This window comes from Carex rostrata, chromosome 11 (assembly GCF_964058835.1).
Source record: "Carex rostrata chromosome 11, lpCarRost1.2, whole genome shotgun sequence".
NCBI classification, from domain to species: domain Eukaryota; kingdom Viridiplantae; phylum Streptophyta; class Magnoliopsida; order Poales; family Cyperaceae; genus Carex; species Carex rostrata.
The window spans coordinates 6,350,818-6,368,972 of NC_135928.1; the positions used below are offsets into that span (position 1 = coordinate 6,350,818).

The following is an 18,155-nucleotide window of genomic DNA, read 5'->3' on the forward strand; positions in this document are numbered from 1 at the left end:
AACTAGCTGCAAGAGAATAGTTTACTCCAAATTAAATAAATTCCTTCAGATATATAAGAAATGTTAAATCATATCATCAATCACAAGAGCTTTCTTCAAATATTAGTTATGGAACTTATTATGAAACAGAAAACAGTGAGACTGATTTGATTTGTACTATAGTTTGTTACATTTTAAATGTGATTAAAAATCTAACTCGAATAATCAACATTGCTTTTGATTTACCATTGACAAAAATGAAATATTAATATAATTTTTCCATTTAAAGTGAATCAAATCAATAATTGTGAGTCATGGAATGGGGGTATCTATCTCTCAACTGACTTTCTCGTCGGCACCGCCTGGCCGGGACAATCACGTTATTCTTAGATCTTATCTGACGATTTTTGCCTTCTTCATACACGAGCAGTTGGTGATGACTATATAATGACGATGATGGTTGTGATCTCAATTCAATCAACCCTTCAATAGATCTCGCTCTCAATCGTGATTGAGACACAGAGAGTATGAAATGGGGAAGGTAAAGAGAGAATAGAAATAGAATTATGGATCTTTTATTTCATTTGTTGTAATTGTACAGAATGACTCAGTATATAGCTATCACAGTAGCTATTCTTGCATCACTAACTATAGTTACATCAAGATTATTAATCTCTAACTATGGTTCTAACCAATCAACTCTAACTACCTAATTGAATAACTAATTAGGTTAATAACATAATTTCGTGTCCGTGCACAGCAACGAGAGCAAATTATGTAGTAGAAATCATTAAGCTTATTAAGGAGGAGAGATAATTTAAATCAAATTTGTAGTGAAAAATAGTTAAATACTATATTTATTTACAAGATAACACATGTGAACTCTAGTGTAGTGGTAAGAATTTTGGCACCAACAGAACCTAACTGGGTTCGAATTCGGCCTTGTGCGGACAATCGATGGTTGAGATCAATCCTTAAATAATGAAAACAGATTGACCATGTACATTCGTTTTAAATTTAACGGTTTGAATCGATAAAAAAAATTACTACCCGGATCAGGAAAATAAGAACAAATACGGACTGTCCAATGTATTACTTTTCTGGGCCGTAATATGCATAGATGGGATTTTTATATATTATAATCAGCAGAGCACATAAACTGGGCCCAAATAGATTGCTTTTAGCATCAGTAAGATAGAGTTTGAGGCCAGATACTTTTTCGAGCCAGGGAGTCAGGGGACCAATATTATTTATGTTTTGAGATCCGGGCAAAACGTATTTGAACGGTTAAGATTTTTCAGAAAAAAGCACACGCTGAGATATTTCAGGAGGATGCGAATTCGGAGTTAGGGACCTTTGGAACTTCTAATTATTTTGGTTTTGGTTTTGTTTTTGTTCCTAAATATTTTATTTTCTTTTGCTTCCATTAATATTCTATGTATGTGTCTTTGTTTCAGAGAGAGACTTTTAAATACTCATCCTAAAGTTTACTTCTGTACTTGAAAGAGTTAAAAAAAATGCATGTGCCTGTGTGCGAGAGTAACATGCATGCGTCGAACTTCTGGATAGCCTTAATTAGTAATGAACACACATCAATGTTTTGGGTTACACTTGTCGAGACATCATCAACATTTTTAGGTCTTTAATAATATAAAATTTATTATTATAATCATTACATGTGAGATTTTTATTATATTTGGTTACACATATACAAATTTATGGTATTTTGACTTTTTTAATTGACATCAAAAGCTTAGAAAATATATCAACGTGGACAGTTTTTGGATGATAGTACTAAGGTTTTAAATAGAGCACTATAGTGCCGCTATAGTGTTGTTAAAAGTTATTATGTTATTGGCACTATAGCGCGTTATTCCGCATTACAGCGGCGCTATATAGACATAATACGAGTGATTCCGCTCAGCTTGATACACTATCATCCACTGGCACTGTTATCAGCTCTATTCCGCGTTATTCCGCTCAGCTTGATACACTAACAAGCCGAATACGAGTGTGACCTAGCTTGCTCTTTAACAGCTCGTTGCCACCCCTACTATGCATATATTATGTCTTCATGATGTCTCAAGTATCTGAATAGTCGAACAAGACACGAATTATCTTAAGACCAATTGTCCTGATGTTATTCAGAGAACACGGAGTAATTTTTTTTGGGCTATTGTTGGGCTGTTTTATTTTTTCTTTCTCGGCCTGCTCCGTTCGGAACTTCTCCCATAGTCCCAGTGCCGAACAAAATAAACTGACGACCGAGATTATTCAGCGGTTCAGCTTGATAAAAACAAAATATCGGGTATAATTTATATAAGAGTTTTTTTTTCTTAAAAAAACATTTGCAAAGACTATAAAGTCGCGAAGGAAAATCAAACTCTCGATATTTGAATAATCAACATAATTAAGACTTTTTTTTTTGTCTACTAAGAGTGAGTTTCAGTGGGTGTCTTTCATTCTTTCTTTGTGTCTCATATTCTAATTTTTGTTTTTAAAATCTAACACAGTGAATCTGAATTGCTTAACATGTTTTTATTATAAAAATGTGATTGGAGACCAAATTTTATATATTTTTTTAATATATATATATTTTTGCCATAAATGCTCTTAGGCTTTTCTTAAACTGGAAATACAAGGTACATGTCAAAATCAGATTACTTGATAACATTTATTTTCTAGGGAAAATTTATAGTGTATCCATATAAATTTTTAAAATAGCTAATTTATCCATAAAAATATCATAATATCCAATAACCCATCAAAATTTAATATTCTTTCTTCTATCCCTTTTGGTTAATATAATATTTTATTTAATTATTTAAAAAATGCAAATAACAAATATACCCTCACTTATTCTTCCCTTTTGTTGTATTCCCTTCACAAAAGTAGATGGCAATCAAACTTTATTTTTTTCTGAAAATTATCTGAAATAATTTGAAATTTGAGCTTGACCAATTACTTAAATTCATCCTACAAGGAAACTTGGCGAATAGGAGCTATCGCTGAAAAGAAAAAACTCTGAGCTTGATTGAAGAAATATCATCAAACATAGCCCATAGTCTTAATTAGACCCTTATATCAAACAAAATATCCGTACCAAACCTTGAGATGAGTATCAGTAACAAAATCTAAGCTACTAAATGACTTTATCAAGAGACTGATTGAACATTATCTTCTAATTTAATTTCATGAAAATTACTTCACAAGTACCTTTCCTGACGAAAGTAGAAATTCTCCAGGCCAAACTTATTTAAACCACAGAGTGTCGTAATTGAAATATTCTTGGTTTGCTGGAATTCAAAGAGAACCTTTGATAGTTGATAATCTTCTATATATGAATCAGATTCCAACCAGCGAAATTGCTTAATTCTAGTATATTTCTTAAACCCCAACTTATCTCACACTTAATTTTTTTTTATTTATGCCTGGAGGCTAGAGGACATTACAGAACATACAAGACTATCGAATCAACTCACGATCCAATTCGGGAGGAACTATCTCGTCCCTTAAAGAAACGAAAAGAGAAATCAAACTTTCTAGCTCATAAGTAGAAGCTTTGTAAAGTTGTATTTTGCACACTAAAAGAAATATGAATAAAAGATAGCCATCTTTATACATTTTCAATATCTTATTTATTTCTCTTTGTCTTCAATTCATTACACTCACAACTTTTTATTTTTACCCAAAAACTATTTTTGCTAGCTATTTCCTAATCGGATAATAGCATCAGAACTAGATTTTGGGCTGTTTGATCAATCTCTTGCTCATTTCTTCAGTTTTGATTGAAACAATGTCATCTTAAAAGCCCATTAATATAGAGATGAAGAACATTCGCCTAAAAAGGAACCATGGCCCATATTTTATAAACAGCCTATGCCTATATCTCTCTGTCCCTTTAGAAGGTTGATTCAAATTAACGTTGTTAATATAGATTAGATTCGCTAATCTGTACTTAACCTGTTGATTAGACGGTTGGATAGATATATTTCCTGCCATATACTGTGGATTGTGAAAGAAAAACGTCAGAAAGAGAGATGGAGATATTTCTAGTGCTTGTTTCTCTATTTCCAAGTTAGCTAATAATAAGCTTAAATGAGTAGGGGTATAGCAGAAATAGACTGCCAACCTAAGTATATATCTGATTGTACTTGCTAGATGCTGATAATCCTGCTTTTATTTCAGTTCGCCTGCTGCCCTGCTCCTTTCTTCACCTACTACAACTGTTAGATCAATTTTATTTTGGTAGTTTATACTACAAACTAAGCTTCAGTGGAACCTATAAATATTATGTTTGGTAACTGGTAAGTGTTAACTAAGTCTTAATTTAGAAGAAAAGGTAAACTGCTCTGCTCTGTCAAATTCACAATTGACTCTCCAACCAAAAAACTAACATAACTATGTTTGAAAATAATAGGGCAACAAAGTAAAAGGATGTTAAGTTAATCTGCAACGCATGCTCATCATGTCTGCACAAAAAGTTTGTAGTTCGTAATTCGATTTGAGTTTGATTCAAAAAAAGTTCACAATTAATTCAATTCAAAATTAGTTCGTTCTGAAACAAATGAAACCAGTTTGATTCAAATCTTATTCAAATCAAACTCAAACTGGGTATAATTCATTCGAAATTGATTCGCAAACTATTTAGGTTCGAATTTCAAATAATGCAACTAATAGATTCAACTATCAATCTTTAATAATATAGGAACCAAACTTATATCAACACTCAAAATTGTTAATATAATGGTAACTTATAATAGAAAAATATTTCAGCAGCGTAACAAATTAACAATGGAATAAATTCCATTTGACTAGGTTCATGTCGTAATTTTAATCATTCCAGCAGCGTAAAATGTAAGGGAATATTGAGCTGGCCCATAATCCATCAGTGTGAATTGTTAAAGGTAAAAGGAAACTGTGTGAATTTTGTTCCGCGAGAAGAAAACTAATGCATAAACTACCGGTATAATTAAGACTGCTAAATAAAATTGTAGTTCATAATTCGATTAACTTTGATTCGAAAAATTTGTAGTTCGCAATTAATTTGATTCGAAATTAATTCGTTCTAAAACAAATCAAACTAATTCGGTTCGAATTTTATTCAAAATCAAACTCAAACTAGAATAAGTTTAATTCGTTTGCAGCCCTACTCATCATATCGCAGAAGAATTTCAATTCAAACACTTGCAAGCAAACGGAGCTGTCAAATATTAATTTTCGATTCACCTTAAGTTCATGGGAGTTGACAGAAGTCACAGAACCATACCTTTTTGTAATAAATGAAGACAAATGTTAACAGGAACATATCAAACTCAAGGGTTGTTGAATCTAATTTACTGTGCAGTGATCTGCGACCTGGGTGAAAAAGTTGTTTGTTGAATATTGCGTTAAGATTTAGACCAAGTTTCATTGTTTTACCTACCATACTAATTCAAGCAGCCTCTTTTGAAAAGCGACCATATAGCATGCACATGCGACATGCGACATGCATGATGCATCTTTTTCATAATAACTATTTAGCCTTGTCCTCCGGACAGTTAAAAAAAAGGTTCAGCAGTGATGTTTCTACAGTAATTTCGCTGATTATCATTTCCTTAATTAAATTTTATTTAATATTTGCAAAGTAAGAGTAAAATTGATCCACTGATCCAGGACCCAATAATATTAAGAAAATAAAACTGTAGGTAAAACAAAAGATATTATAAAAAACTAATTTTTGATCTAGTGACCAAATAGTGTTGTAAATAACGGTATGCGCTCGTCAAACGGATAGAGTACCGCTAAGTGATTCATCGGGAATAATTGGCCATAATCAAGAATAATTGGCAGATTATTCGAGAAAATCCGTGACGGTTTGGTTACCGCCAACGACTAACTAATCGATTAATTAGCCTAAACGGATGTTTTTTACAACACTGGTGATAAAAACAATGTCCTTTGTGTAAAGAGTCGCAAATTTGATATCTAGATAGGAAATCTTTTGTATATTAAACAAGTTAGATGACTTAATCACGGTTACTGTACTATTACATTTTCATGTAAGCATCCAGTCAAGCTCAATTAATTTGACATAATCTCACATCATGCTGATTGCTGATTCTTAATTGATTCCATTTGAAGCTAAATTCATTTCATGCTATATGTGCTATTTTACCAACCAAAGCTTCTCGGGCGGAAGCGAACGCCATCACATGTCAAAATCATATATATGTCACAATCTAAACATTCAGATTTACAACCAAAGAATAAAATTTATGTCAAAAAGCCCTTTAACACTTTCATGAGTGCGACGCGTGTCAGACGATCACTAGCTGGCAGCTCCTTTACCTACTCCCTTCACTTAGCTTCTTTTATTTAGAAGAGGATTAATGGAGAGTCAAGATATCCAACATTATAATATTTATTACGATTACCTTAATCGGATTTTAAACACAAAATTCTTCACAAATAATATTATCTTTTGTCATTAGAATAAATATTAATTCTTTTCATTACTTAGTTTTAAAATATAAAAACACCATACACAAACATAGTTGCTTTCTTAGAACTTATCGCTTTGATGTAAAGAGCATGAATTTAATAATTAGCGCTCTCTTTTTTAATAAGTTTTCCTATTTGTTGCAGTGGCGGAAACTCTATCTCTATCTATTAAAAGACTCAAATTCAAATTTTGCAAAAAAAATCTAAAAAGTGCTAGAAGTATACCAAGTTCTTTAAAAATAATAATAATAAAATAGAACCTTTTTCATATTAAAATTAGTAAAACCTTATTGGATAATATGTTAGAAAATGAGAGAAACATATCGAAAATTGAGTTTAGTCACCTCCTCTCTCTTAAGCGGATCAAATGATGAGACGAGTCTTCAAGGTTATGCTGTGATCTTTGCTGTTGATTCAACTCCTCTCCAATACCATAAAGGATGGACCTCACTTTACAGTTTGAGATTAAATTTCATCACTTTGAGATTTGGACTAATACAGGGGAGCAGTATTAGTGGGCTTTGAGATTCGTGCCAAGTTAAAAATAACGGTCCAGATCCATTAATAGTAAAAGATTCGTTGTACCGTAATTGAGAGGATGTGAATTCCTTTTGTTCTTTGGGAGTCGTGCCATCATCAACGATGGGTCATTTTTATTTTATTTTTTTATGTCAGTACTATATATATCAACCTATTCTTCTTCTTCTTCTTGGTTAATTAAATCATGTTATTTTAAAAATGTTAGTTCTAGTGTACTTGGATGCAGTCCGAATTTCAAACTGGAGAGGGGGAGGGGGGAGGGGGTCCGGATCCCCTAAAGTATTCCAATATTTGGATTTTTGATTGAGACCGTCTGATTCGAATTCGTCGCTCGAGATTGCTTCGCGATTCGAATTCATCTCTAGAGATGTGTGCGCTCCACTTCGGATTGATTATTACAAATTCGAATCGGATGGTCCCAATCGAAAACCCAAAGATTGAGTTACTTCACTGGATCCGAACTGGGGGGATGGAGGCGTGGGGTTCAAACACATATTTGAGATCAATATTATAGTAACCAAAATATTGTACTCTCAATTATATAATAAATTATATTTAAGTACAAAAATAATGAATAGAGTCAATTACCTCCATTCTCTATTACTGAATCTGCTCCGGTCTGCTAGTGTACATCCAACTTTTTTGTAAATTTTTTTTATATTTTGAAAATTATAATTCAAATTAGCAAAAAATAAAATCATGTAGATATGTTCTTTATTTCTTATATAACACGCGTATCAAATAACGACCGGTCATAAAGAGATTGTATTAAAAAAATTATACTTATTAACGGTGAAATTTTATATTACTTATATTTAATTTATAACATTTCTTTTTCTAAATGTAATATGTGGAATTCATAAAATTAAACTGACCACTTAATTAACATGAAGCACGGATCGATTGAATAATTTTTATTGGTTGGTTAATTAGTCGAAGATCGAATAATATTATAAACCGATTGTACAAAAATGAATTGACAACGTACCTAGCTAAACAAAACAACATGAGTAACTCAGATCATGTATATCTTCATTAATACACATCCTATCTAAATAATTGAAAACACATTAATTTAATTTGAATTTTTAACTTTACCATATATATGCTTTTCTAAATATCCAATAATTTATAAAAATAAAAAATATTGCAACTGCTGACCCTATACTTAAACGATAATTAATTATCACTTTATTAAGACTCATATATTTCTATGGACACATGTCACACATTAATTTTAAACGATAATTATCACTCTGTGTGTGTGTGTGTGGCTACATATATTTCTATGGACACATGTCACACATCTTAAACGATAATTATCAGTGTGTGTGTGTGGAGCCGCACACTGCACATGGCATGTATGAATGAGGGATCGAGAAGAAATATAGCACATGCACGCGTATTCTCTAGCTCGTATCCGACTCTTGATTAAGATAGAGAAAAGGTAGCAAATGGCTGTCACTGGAAAAGTAGATAAAATCATTATGGTAAAAAGAAACATATACAATTAATAGACAGCTTTGTTAACGTGTTAAATTTAAAGACGTTAATTTGGCGCTTCTACACAGGTTAATAATATATACAAAAGACAATGAAACAAATATTGTGGAAGAGAATATGCTATATATAAACTAAATTTTATTTAACAACTAGAATATATAGTTCTAACAATTGATGTAAAAGTTTATTGAAATATATATAAAACAATACAAATATTTATTTATTATTTTAGGATAATTTGTTTTATTAAACACAGTGCAACTTGAAAAATAGTTTTCTTCAGTTAAGTGTGACGAAATTAATTTATAGCGCTAATTGTTTTGCTTACATATAGAACAAGTGTGACGAAAATTAATCTTAGATTAACAGAATTTTTAATATACATCTCTCTTTATTGTTAATGGAGTTCAATCTTAAAACCCATTAAAGCCTTGTAAATTATAAACAACCTTTATTAACAAATCAATTAACATTTTTTTTGAAATAAAAATAAAATATTAATTTTAAATTAATACTTATTTAAAAATTCTCCAATATTCAATTTTAGAACTACAACCTCCAATAAAGAATTGACAAACCAGTTTCCATAATTGTCAAAATTCATTGCTATATGTCTAATGTCCATGCACACCGCAAATCAGAAAAATCCAACATCTGCTGCCTGTCGGATAGGTAGTTGGTACTAGAATAATATTATTTCTGAGACTTAAATATCTCTTGACTCTTAATTAACCGAGACCAATTCATCTTAATTATCCTTACAGTAAAAAAGACATCATTCACACATCTACTTCCTCCCATTTCTATGGCGCCTTTTGCACACTTTGAATTCTCTGCTTTTTATATATAAGCTCTCCTTGTTCCTCTTCCTCCTAGGGTTTCATAAGAGTGAAATAATATCAAACCCTAAATATTCATTTCAATGGAGTGGCTTAAAGACCCTTTTATTCTCTCCATAATCTCATGCTTCGTGTTTTTCGTTCTATTCATGAATCGGCGACGCAAGCTACCCCTACCGCCAGGCCCGCCCGGTTTACCAATTATCGGGAACATGCTCATGATGGACCAGCTCACTCACCGGGGCCTGGCCAGTCTGTCAAAAATATATGGTGGGATCTTCCATCTTCGCTTAGGCTTTTTACATGCCGTCACAATTTCAACCCCCGAAATGGCCCGAGAAGTTCTACAAGTTCAGGACAACACATGTTCCAACCGACCTGCAACAATTGCCATAAGTTACCTAACCTATGACCGTGCTGACATGGCGTTCGCAAATTATGGTCCATTTTGGCGTCAAATGCGCAAATTATGTGTCATGAAACTTTTTAGCCGCCGACGCACAGAGTCATGGGCGTCTGCGCGTGACGAAGTTGTATCAACTGTCAAAACCGTGGCTGCAAAAAATGGTGCACCGATCAATATCGGGGAGTTGGTTTTCAGCCTTACGCAAAATATAATCTTCCGTGCAGCTTTCGGTGCACGAATTAGCCTCAACGATCAAGATGAGTTCATATCCATCCTGCAAGAGTTCTCTAAACTCTTTGGCGCATTCAACATTGGTGATTTCATACCGTGGTTGAAATTGATGGACTTGAATGGGATCAATACGCGGTTGAAGAAAGCACGAGGCGCGCTCGACCGTTTTATTGACCGGATTGTTGACGAACATCTGGCAAACCCGAAGGAAGCCGATGCGCTAGATGCAGACATGGTTGATGACATGTTGGCGTTTCTGGCAGAGGCCGACGGAGGGAAGACCGCTAGCGAAAAGGGAGATCCTCAAGCTAATCTTAAGCTCACCAGAGATAACATAAAGGCTATTATCATGGTATGTTTTCTGCTAAATATAATGGCCATTATTACTTGGCTTCACAGTTTAATTATTTAATTCCTAATTGACTGGAAGGTTTACATTTTGTAAATATTTCTATAGTTAGAGTACTAATTGACTGGAAGGTTTACATTTTGTAAATATTTCTACAGTTAGAGTACTAATTGACTGGAAGGTTTACATTTTGTAAATATTTCTATAGTAGAGTACGTTAGAATTTGAATTAATGTACACACGTCAAAAAATTAACTCAGATCTCAAATTTTTTTTACAGTTAGAGTATCTTAAAATTTGAACCGAATCAATAACTCATATTTATTTTTTATTTTTTTCAATGACACGCTAAGAAATATATTAATTCTTTTACAATTGCTAAATATTTTGTCTGAAAAATCTTTCATAGTATTAATTTCTAGCACATCTAAACTGTAAGATATTTTATCAATTTTGTTTGATGTTCCTTCTAATATATTCAAATTATAAGTTGCTCTGTTTATTTTCAAAAATTAATAAAAAAATCCAAAGGGTTTTGCTCCATTTAGCTACATTCCAATATGAACGCAACCTCATGTTGTGTCCATGGTAAAAAATAGAATTCTACATAATTCGTGGTTTTTTATTTGTCTTTTTTTTATGAAGGGTATACTAAAAAATTCGGTTATTTGTCTTGTTGTTATAACTCTCATTTAGTCCGTCATGCAAGTGTTAGCTTTATAATATTTTTAATCCTCATAGACTAAGACTAAATAATATTGGTGGGTCCAATTTATAATAGACGACATACACCTAAGGGTGCAAATGGGCCGGTAAAACTATATCCATATTCATTATTATTTTTTTTGGATACATATACGAATCGGATATTATAACCGATAAGAATTATCTAATTTAAATATTGTACAATATTATTAACATACTCGATAAATTATTGTTTCTATTAGAAGAAAAAAGAACAATTAATAAAAGACAGTTATATATAGTTCGGATTTTCGATCAATTACCGTGAACAAAATAATTTTTCTTATGTTAAAGTCATTATGTCATTACAAGTATTTTTTTTTCTTATCTTTTGATGAAATAATATTTTTACTTCCCATTATGTTACGATGCTTTATTTTTATAATTGATAGAAGTATGAAACATTCTATGTAATGCTTCGACTATACGTTTCAGCTAGCTTAAGTAGTAATTCTCCTCCGACCGCAATTAGAAAGCATCCTATGTGTCTTTTTGTTTTTTTAGCATTCATTTGCTCGTTATCTGATAACTAATATTTGGGATAAATAGCATGCCGAAATTTCTGCATTACATCTATTTCTTTGAGGTAATTAAGTAGGAATACATCAGATTTTAACATTTATAAGAACCAAATCCGAATGTTAACTACTTAACTACTTTATATTCTGAACGATTACTTAACTTTTAACTTAATGGAAAATATTGTTATTCCCCACAGAGCATTAGGATTTTAAAAAAAAAAAAAAAAAAAAACTGAACTTGGGAAGGAACTTCAGAAAATGTCCTTTTTAATTCTACCCATATGTTTTGTTTGCAATGGGAGCCTCTTCTGGGATCTATACACATGGAAATACCACAGAGGCTTAAACCTTGTAAACACTGCCAACTGCTTCAATTGATAATAAAATAGTAATGGTCGGCATGGATTGGACCTTTATTTTGTTGCGAAGAACTAGGAAATGCTTCAAATTGACTATGAACTATGAAGTCACAACTCACAAGCCATCCTAAAGTGGCTTTCGGAAGTGTTATTTTTAGCGGTTAGCGAGGCATTCAGTATTGCTTGTTTGGTCTACCATCAAAATCAATACTATAAAATAAAAAAATACAGCAGCAGGAAAGGATGACTTTAGAATGCATGATCTAGAAAGTGCTAACTATAGTTTGTTTGGAATCAATCAACTTAGAAACGTTCCTTTCTTTAAAATCAAACATCTTGACTCGAAAACTTCTAGAAGTAACCTACAAGTAGTTTTACTGGGCAATGATTTATGTTTCTTGAACATTGAAGTCAAAGCCTAGAAGTAGAAGAAACCTTATTTAATTGTTGATGCTTTATCTGCTATGCAAAATTGTTGATACAATTATTTCTCTCCTATGGGCTATAGTGGTATATCCATTCGGCCCAATGGCCCATAATAGCTTTAGTCTTGGATCCCAGCCTCATATTCACTAGGTACAGAAATATTTTCAGTTTTATGATACTCTCACACACACTGACACACAGACTCGTTCTTTCCTGCTTTTTTTTTCCTTGTACATAGGATGTTATGTTTGGAGGAACTGAGACAGTAGCCTCAGCCATCGAGTGGGCAATGGCGGAGCTAATGAAAAGTCCCGAGGAGATGAAGCGGGTACAACAGGAACTCGAAGATGTGATTGGCATGGAACGCACGGTTAACGAGTCAGATCTAGACCGCCTCCCCTACCTCAAATGCGCAATAAAGGAGACACTCCGACTCCACCCTCCTATCCCTCTTCTCCTCCATGAAACCGCCGAGAATTGCGTGGTTGGTGGCTATTCCATCCCCAAGCAGTCACGAGTCATGATCAATGTGTGGGCCATTGGCCGTGACAAGTCTGCTTGGACGGATGCTGAAGCATTTAAACCAGGTAGGTTCGCACCTGATGGTGATGGCGCAAACGTTGATTTTAAAGGGAACTTTTTTGAGCTCTTGCCTTTCGGGTCGGGAAGGAGGTCATGTCCCGGCATGCAGTTGGGATTGTATGCACTGGAACTGGCTGTTGCAAATTTGATGCATTCTTTCGATTGGAACCTGCCAGATGGGATGAAACCGAGCGAGCTTGATATGGGTGACGTGTTTGGGCTCACTGCACCGAGGGATGTACGGCTCGTAGCGGTGCCATCACTGCGTCTTAACTGCCCGGTGGTCTAATGCATGAGATGGTTAATTTGTTGGTTTTATTGCAAATTTGAGTGTTTTTTTTTTCAAAAGTGTTGGTAAAATTTGTCAAGTGATTGTTTTGTAATTGGACATAAGTGAGATTCATAGTTCCAGTAAAATGCCCTTGCAAACGACCACCAATAAGCTTTGATAAATGATTTCTGAACTGAGAAATGGGCTACAGTGGGCTATAATGGGCTGCATATTTCAAAGTTCAGGATTTATCCGATTTTCGAAGTTTAATATTTTTGGTTACTTTGCAACTACCAATATTGCAAAGAACTATTTGCAAATGTAATTCAAGACTATGTAAATTGCATATTTTTTTATCTGTGGGGTTTGCTAGAAATGTTTTATATCTCTATTGATTATATCCCCATGAGAGGTATAGAAGAAGAAAACGAAATAAAATCAAGAATCTAGAAAAAGAAAATAAAAAGTAGAAGATAGAAAGGATTCAAATGAATAAACTGATCATAATTGAACGATTTATCTTTTTTTTTTCATTCTGAATTATTGTATTTATTATGAACTCGATACTTAAGAAATTGGGTAAGCTAAATCCAACCGATAATATAGGATTTTATCCCATCTGAGTTCTGATAAAAAATCATCTTATATCGTATATTAGAATTCACTTTGTTTTATTTTATATTAGAAAAAAGGAGATTCGTATGGAACAAAGTTCAAGTTAGAAATTACAGCTTTTCACCCAAGAGTTTTTTCTATTTGATTATTTGTCTCATGAACTCGGATCAATTTCAAGAAATTCCCACATCTTAATCATGGTTTTTAAAAATCATAATCGTAATTGGAAAGCTGTTAGTAGAATTAATTAGAACCGGCCAACTAGGTTAAAATCTGCCGATTCAAATATTTTAAAATAACTAAATTTTGTGCTTAACAAATGGAGTAAATTATAAATAAACAATATGATAAAAATTATGTTGAAACAAAAGATTTATATTCAAACAATTTACTAAAAAAATATACAATATGACCCTAAAAAATCCAAAAGGTAGCTAGCCTCAAACAGAAGTTTTTGGCATGTTTATATTTTGTCATATTTTATCTCATTTTAATCTAGTTTTTTTTTTTTTTGCGAGTCAAAAAGATCATGAAAAAAAAAACTGTTTTTATTAAACATTTTCATTATTTCTCTAAAATAAGCACACCAAACTTCAATTACTACTATTGTTTGTCCTCATGACAACAGTTAGTTTAGTTCATTGTTACCAACATGTACCCCAACCAACCTAAAGCTTTTTTTAAACAAGTAACGATAGGAAAAAATAATTCATTTAAATCAATGTAATATATTCTAAAAATTACAATAAGATGATAAAATGAGTATAATTTGGAATTTATGAAAAGATCAACATGCTTTCATTTTATAATAAGTTCCCGTAGAAGTTGCATTGGTTGTAACTTGTAAGAGAAGAAGGATTAAAGGAATTCAAAGCATCTTTAATTTTTCTATTGAAAAAAAATTCTCCATGGCCAAATTCCACATGCTATTTTTTCATTGAAGTCAAATCTGAAATGAGAGTGTAGTAGTGTACAATTAAAATATTGAGCCCTCATGACGAAATTCTCAGATCCTGCAATTTTTTTAATAGAAGTTTAATGTTTTAACAGATATGCGTAGGGGTGCACAAAAAATTCGAGATTCGTGATTCGATTCGAGTTCGATTCAAAAAAGTTCGAAAAAAATTCGATTCGAAAGAAATTCGGTTCGAAATTAATTCAAACCAGTTCGATTCGAAATTAATTCAATTTCGAATTCGAATCAGGTCCAATTCGATTCGTATGGTTCGCGAACCAGGCCCAGTTCGAATTGAAATTACCTTTGCATTACGTGGGAACCACTTGCCAGTGTCTACTTTAATATAAAGTAATCTCCACTGACACAAGTCCGAATGTTACGATACAGTACTTACGCATGTCAAACCACTGACATTGGGACCCATGGTCTATGGATCTTTATTGCCAGTGTGCACCCGCCACATAATGTACGTGCCAGTATAGGAAGTAAAGAATCCTGCTTCCTGCTTCCTACCTCATTCTCATCCAATCTTCATCATCACATCCATTAAAACGCCATGCCTAGTGTCGCTGTTAAGCTCTACAGTGTTTTCTTCAAGCTCTTCCTTCGCCGCCGCCTCCAGTCACGTCTCAAGTGTCTCTCCTCCGACCAATCTACAACCACCAGCACCAGCTCCTTTGGCGTTTCCTCTCGCCCCGAGAAATCAACTGCGCCAGCTAACCCCTCCTTTGCATCAGACGGCGTTGCAAAATCGGCTAAATCAGTTCGAATTGCTCTCAATTTCGAACTAATTTCGAATCAAATCGAACTAGTTCGAATTATACCTAATCAAATTCGAACTGGTCTTTTAGGTTCGAAATCTATTTCAATTTCGAATTGGATTCGGTTCGAAATAATTTCGAAATCGAATTCAAACTTGGCCTAATTCGATTTGGTTTGGTTCGTTTGCAGCCGAATTTTTTATTAATAGAAATAAAATAAATAAAATATTTAAAAAGAACACTACCGTTGAGTTTTGTCGAAAACTAAGTAGACCGGGTCCTGTAAACCCGTCCCACCGGACGGGTCCAATTGACCCGTCCCGGTTAATCCGTATTAGCCGTTAACTAACATCACGGAAGAAAAAAAAAAAAAAAATTTCCCGGACGGGTTTAAGCATCCCGTCCCGAGTCTGTAAAAAAAAAAAAAAAAAAAAACAAAAAAATTCCGGACGGGTTTCAGCATCCCGTCCCAAGTCTGTAAAAAAAAAAAAAAAAAAAAAAATCTGGACGGGATAAGTAAACCCGTCCAGAATTTGAAATATTATATTTATATTATATTATTATATTATATTATATTATATTATATTATTATATTATATTATATTATATTATATTATATTATTATATTATATTATATTATATTATTATATTATATTATTATATTATATTATATTATATTATATGATATTATATTATATTATATTGTATTATATTATAGTATTATATTATGATTTTATATATATTATATTTTTTTGTTTTTTATATTATATTATTATATTAATATACTTATATATATATATTATATTATGAATAGAACTAGTTTAGTTGTGCTTAAGTTCACCAAAGTGTTTGGTGAGCTTAACTCCAAAACTTATTAAATCGTTTTCAAATGACGAATCCAAACCGTTAGAACCTGCCTATCTTGCGAGTGATGCATCTACATGTGAAAATTTTAAACGTTCAAATTAATTTAGTATAAAGTCAAGCGGTAAGAAAACGTTCAAAAAATAAATGCACTAAAATTAATTTATTAATCTTTTAATCTTGACCGATTGACTTTATACTAAATTAATTCGAATGTTTAAAATCATAATATAATAATATAATAATATAATATAAAAAACAAAAAAATATAATATATATAAAATCATAATATAATATAATAATATAATATAATATAATATAATATAATAATATAATATAATATAATATAATATAATATAATATAATATAATAATATAATATAATATAATATAATATAATATAATATAATATAATATAATAATATAATATAATATAATATAATATAATAATATAATATAATATAATATAATATTATAATATAATATAATATAATATAATATAATAATATAATATAATATAATATAATATAATATAATATAATATAATATAATAATATAATATAAATATAATATTTCAAATTCTGGACGGGTTTACTTATCCCGTCCAGATTTTTTTTTTTTTTTTTTTTTACAGACTTGGGACGGGATGCTGAAACCCGTCCGGAATTTTTTTGTTTTTTTTTTTTTTTTTTTTTACAGACTCGGGACGGGATGCTTAAACCCGTCCGGGAAATTTTTTTTTTTTTTTTTTTTCCGTGATGTTAGTTAACGGTTAATACGGATTAACCGGGACGGGTCAATTGGACCCGTCCGGTGGGACGGGTTTACAGGACCCGGTCTACTTAGTTTTCGACAAAACTCAACAGTGGTGTTCTTTTTAAATATTTTATTTATTTTATTTCTATTAATAAAAAATTCGGTCGTTTGCAGCCCTAGATATGCGTGAAACCTTTTCATTATTCCCACTTGAAAGAGAGCGCCTCGAGCAAACTTTATTATAGAAGCATCAAGCATGCAATACAGTGCACGGAAAAACTTATTATAAAGTAATAGAAGGACCAAAGATCAATAAAAATTGGATCATAGGGTATCTTCGATTGAATTTTTTTTGTTTTTTTGCTATTGCTGGAAAAGAGAGGTTCTCGTTTGATGAATATTTACTAGGTTGGACCATTTTTATTTCTTTTTTTGGAGTTCTGATTTGTAATTTAGCTAAATTTAGAGTTAAAATTAAAATAAATTTATTGAATTTTGATTGATAAGTAGGATTAGAATTTAAAGCATTGCAAATTAGAGATAGGACATTAGTTAATGAATTTGAACCCGATTAGTTATTTAAATTCGATTCATTATTTTCTTGCTCTCTTGACTAAAATCCTGTTAAGATTACACTCGGTTCCAACATAACTTGGAGATCAAGCCGAATCCTTTATAATATCTATATCTACTCAAAAGAAGGAAATAATAAATTGAAGGATATCAATCATATCTAGTGAAATAGGCAATAAATAGTATTTGATTATTTGTCATTAATTCTAAGGATTGGTTTCCATGTTTAGCATGATATACAAAATATTTTTGAATTGATAAATATGCATGTAAGAGCTGTGTAATTCAATCAAGAAAGAAAAGAAATAAAAAATAAGGGAGGGAAGTGAGATTCATGGGAGTCTTGTGTTCTTGAGTTGTTTTATTATTTTTTGACAGTTATATTATTATTATTTT

The 18,155-nt window shown here is 31.9% G+C and overlaps 1 protein-coding gene across 1 annotated transcript; it reads left to right on the top strand.

Annotated features, from left to right (window-relative positions):
* The first annotated feature begins 9,304 nt into the window (after positions 1-9,304).
* LOC144561448 (cytochrome P450 84A1-like) lies at positions 9,305-13,415 on the top strand. The gene is made up of 2 exons (XM_078310408.1): positions 9,305-10,333; positions 12,619-13,415. Exons 1-2 carry the CDS (start codon positions 9,428-9,430, stop codon positions 13,249-13,251), a joined length of 1,539 nt encoding a protein of 512 aa, XP_078166534.1. The 5' UTR covers positions 9,305-9,427; the 3' UTR covers positions 13,252-13,415.
* The last annotated feature ends 4,740 nt before the right edge of the window (positions 13,416-18,155 follow it).

Bases quoted from the DNA above. Each gene is read 5' to 3' on its own strand.
- LOC144561448 (XM_078310408.1), top strand. From the start codon at position 9,428: ATGGAGTGGCTTAAAGACCCTTTTATTCTCTCCATAATCTCATGCTTC. The intron at 10,334-12,618 runs GTATGTTTTCTG...CCTTGTACATAG, and splicing joins ACATAAAGGCTATTATCATG to GATGTTATGTTTGGAGGAAC.